The sequence below is a fragment of the Aquila chrysaetos genome, chromosome Z, assembly GCF_900496995.4.
Source record: "Aquila chrysaetos chrysaetos chromosome Z, bAquChr1.4, whole genome shotgun sequence".
Taxonomy (NCBI): Eukaryota; Metazoa; Chordata; class Aves; order Accipitriformes; family Accipitridae; genus Aquila; species Aquila chrysaetos.
Window position 1 is genome coordinate 42243045 of NC_044030.1, and position 5018 is coordinate 42248062.

Genomic DNA, 5018 nt, shown 5'->3' on the forward strand with positions numbered 1-5018 from the left:
CTGCGCGCCTCTCGCCCGGCCGCCGCGCCGCCTTAACGGGAGGAGGGGCTCCTCGGGGGGCTGTCACCCTCCTTAAGCCTTTCCTTTCAAGCTTTGAATGTGAGCTGCCCTCCAGCCCCCCTCTCTCCTTCCCTCCCTCCAGCAGATCGTAAAGAGAGGAGGGAAAAAAAAAAAGTTTCAACAACAGGCTGGACCAATGGCAAGTGGCGAGGCAGGGAAAGGGGGCCGAGCGAAGGGAGAAAAAAGTGGAGAAAAGGAGAAAGAGAGCGCGAGAGCGCAGGCTGGGGGGATGTGTAAAAGAAGAAGCGTTGCTAATTTTTTTTGTTTGTTTGCTTTTCCATGCATGCATAATGAGGCCTAATCAGAGCACGTTGCTGCTGCTCGGAGGGCACTTTTGTATTTAAAGCCTTGCAAAGAAAAAAAGATCCACAGACGGATCCGCAGAGCAGCTTGCAGGGTTTGTTGACAACAGAAGCAGCATCAGTCGCCCAGAGAAAGAGACCCTGAAGGCTGCCTCTTCTCCTTCCCCCGTGCTATCTTCCTGCTAGCGGGGAGAGACATTTCTCCTCCCCGCCACCCGAAAGTGCAACCCGTACCGAGAGGGAGCGAGCGGAGCCGGGACGGTGAATGGGATCGGAGCGGCTGGCATGTGCAGAGATGCCGCGAGCGGAGAGTTAAAAGCTCCCGAGGAGGAGGCGGCGGCGGCAGCGGCAGCAGCAACAGCAGCAGCTGGGCATTTATTTTGTGCAAAAAAAAGAAAAGAAAAAAAAAAAAAAAAAAGAGCAACGGAACTGCATGAGGAGCAGGACAGCACCATGAGCTCTCCCGGAGCAGTCTGCAAGTCCCCGAGCGCACTCCGGGGCCGCTCTCCTCCGAGCCCCCGTTTGCACTGATTCCCCCCGGCCTCTCCGGGCGCCTTCGCCGCCGTCGCCAAGCCGGGAGCAGCGGGTGGGGGGCACGGGACGGCCCCGGGCGCCTGCTTCGTACCGCGGCCCCGCCGGTTTCAGCTCCCGGGTGGGCTGGAGTGCCCCGGAGCCGGCGCGGATGGATTGATGCGAGGAGACCTGATGCACACGGCCGGCGGGAGTTCTGCAAACTTTTCCACGGGCGGCAGCTCCTTCTCGTCCTCCTCGTCCTCCTCGTCCTCGTCCTCGTCCTCCTCGCCCTCCTCCTCGTCTACCAGCGCCTCTCCCCTGCTCGCCTGCGGCGGCAGCAGCCGCCGCCGCCGCCCGCGATGGTGGCCCGCTCGCCCGCTCGGCACGGAGGCGGCGGCGGGGGCCGCTGGCCGCGGCCGGCCGCCTGGCTGTGGCTGGCGGCGGCGCTGGGCGCCCTGTGGCCGCCGCGGGGCTCGCTGGTGCAGGGCCGGCGGCTGATCTGCTGGCAGGCGGTGCTGCAGTGTCAGGGGGAGCCCGAGTGCAGCTACGCTTACAACCAGTACGCCGAGGCGTGCGCCCCGGTGCTCCTGCAGCAGCCGCCGGCGGGAGGCGGCGGGGACGGGCCGGCGGCCGCTGCAGGCTCCGCCGCCTCCTCCAGGCGGCGGTGCCCCAGCCACTGCATCGCGGCCCTCATCCAGCTCAACCACACCCGGCGCGGCCCGGCGCTGGAGGACTGCGACTGCGCGCAGGACGAGAACTGCCGCGCCACCAAGCGCGCCATCGAGCCCTGCCTGCCCCGCACCAGCAGCCCGGCGGCCGGAGGGCCCGGCGGCCCCGGCGGCGGCCCCGGCGGCGGGCCCGGCGGCGGCGGCGGCGGCGGCCCCGGCGGCGGCCCCGGCGTCATGGGCTGCACGGAGGCGCGCCGGCGCTGCGACTGGGACAGCCGCTGCAGCCTGGCGCTCAACCGCTACATGACCTACTGCGGGAAGCTCTTCAACGGGCTGCGCTGCACGCCGGAGTGCCGCGCCGTCATCGAGGACATGCTGGCCGTGCCCAAGGCCGTGCTGCTCAACGACTGCGTCTGCGACGGGCTGGAGCGGCCCATTTGCGAGTCGGTCAAGGAGAACATGGCCCGCCTCTGCTTCGGCGCGGACATGGGTGGCAACGGCGCCGGCAGCAGCGGCGGCTCGGACGGCGGCCTGGAGGAGTACTACGACGAGGACTACGAGGAGGAGCCGAGCCAGAAGGGGAGGGACGACGCGGAGGACAATGCGGGCTCCGAGCCCGGCTTCCCCGTGCAGGCGGACAGCGCCGGCCGGCCCGCCGCGGCCTGGCCGCTGCTGGCCTCCATCTTGCTGCCGCTGCTGCCGCGGCTCTAGCGTCTCTCCCTGCCGCCCGCCCTCCCTCGGCCGCGCCGGGCCGCGCCGGGCCGCCGCTGGCCTCCTCGCCGTCCCGCCGGCGGCGGCAGGGGGGCCCGGCCGGCGGGGCCTCTCCGCCCGCCGCGGTTTTAAACGCCCGTCAGGCCGGGCGCCCGTGTCCGCCGCGTCTCGCCGCGGGCGGAGGTCCCCCCACGCCGCCTCCGCCGCCCCCTTCCCCCGGCCTGGCCTAGCCTGGCGTCCCCGGCAGTCTTGGGCTGGCGAAGCCGCCGCGGCCTTGCCAGCCGGCCGGCGGGGGCAGTGGCCGGAGCGGAGCGGCCGCGGGCCGCTCGTGTTTTCGGGTGTTGGTCTCGAGTGTGCGCTATGCAATTGCTGCCAGCCTGTCTTCCTGTTAGCAGCGAGCTGACGGACGGGCTAAGCCAGAGACTGCTCGCCAGGCTGGGGCGAGCTGCCCGCTGCCGCCAGCCGCCCCCCGGAGGAAGGAGCCAGGAGTCGCGGCGTGCTGGCAGTGGCTTTTTTTTTAAGCGTTTTGACATGAAGGTTGGGAAGAGCTCGCAACAGGTACCCAAACTTGCTGCCAAAGCTGTTGCCGTTACTGGTTGGTTAGTCAACAACTTGATTGTCATTCGCCGGGTCTCGCTCTTCACGATGCAGTGGTGCCCGAAAGGGGGTTATGCTGCATCTGCCCTCGATTACATTTAAGGAAATAGCAGACTGAATAAATTCTGTGGTTTACAGCACTCCCTCTTGCACACATATCTTCCCTATAACAAAAGCCTGCCAGCAGCCGTCTCTTCCTCCTTAACCTAGCAACATAAAAAAAAAAAAAATTCTTTTTTTTTTTTCCCAGAGTTGTTGGCTATACTGAACAATGCAACTTTTGTTTTAAAAGAGCTCTGCACTGCCATCTTTGAAAGACACTTTTAAACTCGAGAACATGTATGTACAAATATCCTGAAAAGTTACATTGCCTCTCATCGTATCAGGGTGCTGACCTCTGGTAAATCTTATATAAAAAATGTATTTAAAACTGGGATTTGTTACCAGTCGCTCTGCTTTGTATATAGAATTTTATAAATTGTATGCTTTGGGAATAATTTATTTAAAAAAAAATAATAAAGGTTTTAAATCCACATCCTATTTGCCAGATAATTGCATTTGCTGTTCTTTTCTGGAAAGGTACAGATTTCATTTTATGTTTAAAAGGGATACCAGCAACAGTGATTCAGTGAAGTATTCTCTAGAACGTCAAATGTACAGTGTATTTTACAGATTGGAAGTTAACTTTCTTATTTGGAGAGACTTTATGAACGTTGTAGAATTGTATAAATGCATTTCTGAGCTGCCTTAAACCTTGTATTTTTTCTAGGAGGCATAAAAAAGGCCTGTGTGTTAAATATGTACGGCTTTTTGTATTTTCTAAACGTGTAAATTAGTAAAGAAAGAGCTTTAAATAATGGATGTGGTGAAATTGTTTTCTAGGGACACTTGAACTCTCAGCACCCGAGGTTGGAGGGCGGGGGGGGGGGGGGGGAGGAGGGGGCGGCAGGGGGGCACGAACCACAGAATAACAAACAAAAACCAGTCAACAAAAAAAAATCTCTGTCTGCCTGTAATACTTTACATAGATGTAAATAACTGCTGTTCTTACTTTAATGAATAATTACATGCAAGAAGTAAATACAGCTTTGAAAGTACTACTTTAAAAGAGTGGTTGATTTTATAATACGTTGGCATGGTAACTTGCCAGTGCCAGAAGAGAGTAAAGCAATTCAAGGACACTGCTCCTGTATGTACGTAGAATTACTAGTGTGCCACGCTTTCTTCGTGAAGTGGAGGCATGTTGCTCTCACTGACACTCTTAGAAATGCTCCTAGGCGTGCAAACAAGTAAATGGTGAGAAATACATCACACAGAGGTGGCAAGCGTTGCGAACAAGGCTTTGCGCAGGCAGTGGCACACGCATCAAGGGAGCTGCAACAAAACACACGAAAGTTTGCCATTCAGCCTGCTTTCTCCCACAACGAAGAATGCAAAAGTAAACACACTGGAGGGATCAGCAATTACTAGATCTTGTAATACTGTTCTTGGGAGTTGCTTTGCATCGTGCTGAAGCCTGGTTTGCTGCCAGAGCTACTGATCTACACTCAAACGCCCTTAGATAAATAATTACACTCTTAAGCTGTGTCGAGTGCTGATACACTTGACCTTGTAAATAGAAATGTTTGCAGTAGGAATAAACTCCAGCATTGGAAAATCTTTTAAACATTAACACAAAAGAGAAAGCTCAGTCCTCTGGGGATTTGAGTTTGGACTGCGTCAAGCTAGGCACTCACAAAAAAAAAAAAAAAGGGGGGGGGGGAAGTTTATTTTTCTTCTATTCATGATGTTTATTTAAAGTTTTGGGTTTAAATGCTGTAATTGGAAGGCGAGTCAGAAGTTTAAAAGCTACCACAAATAAACTTTGACTGAGGGGGCAACAGATTAGCAAGATAGTGTCTTTTTCATCTTACCAGATCTTGACAGAGCACAAATCCACATCTGTCTGTTGTATAAAGCAACAAAATTAGAAATCCCTGCTTCTGGATTAGTTATTTCAATGACAAATTATTTCATTATTTCTTTAGGGCGTGAATTTGTTTAGGTTGCCCAGTGATAAATGCACACAGGCACACATGCATAAACCAACCCCAAAATAGTTGTGATGATAGCAAACAAGTGTATGAGTATGATACACAGCTATGATCTGAAGTTCGTTTTTAAAGTC

The 5018-nt window shown here is 56.0% G+C and overlaps 1 protein-coding gene across 1 annotated transcript; it reads left to right on the forward strand.

Annotated features, from left to right (window-relative positions):
• Positions 1-254: 254 nt before the first annotated feature.
• On the forward strand, positions 255-3948 carry GAS1 (growth arrest specific 1). Its single transcript, XM_030005383.2, has one exon. The coding sequence runs from the start codon at positions 1235-1237 to the stop codon at positions 2252-2254; it is 1020 nt and encodes a 339-aa protein (XP_029861243.1). The 5' UTR covers positions 255-1234; the 3' UTR covers positions 2255-3948.
• Positions 3949-5018: the final 1070 nt, after the last annotated feature.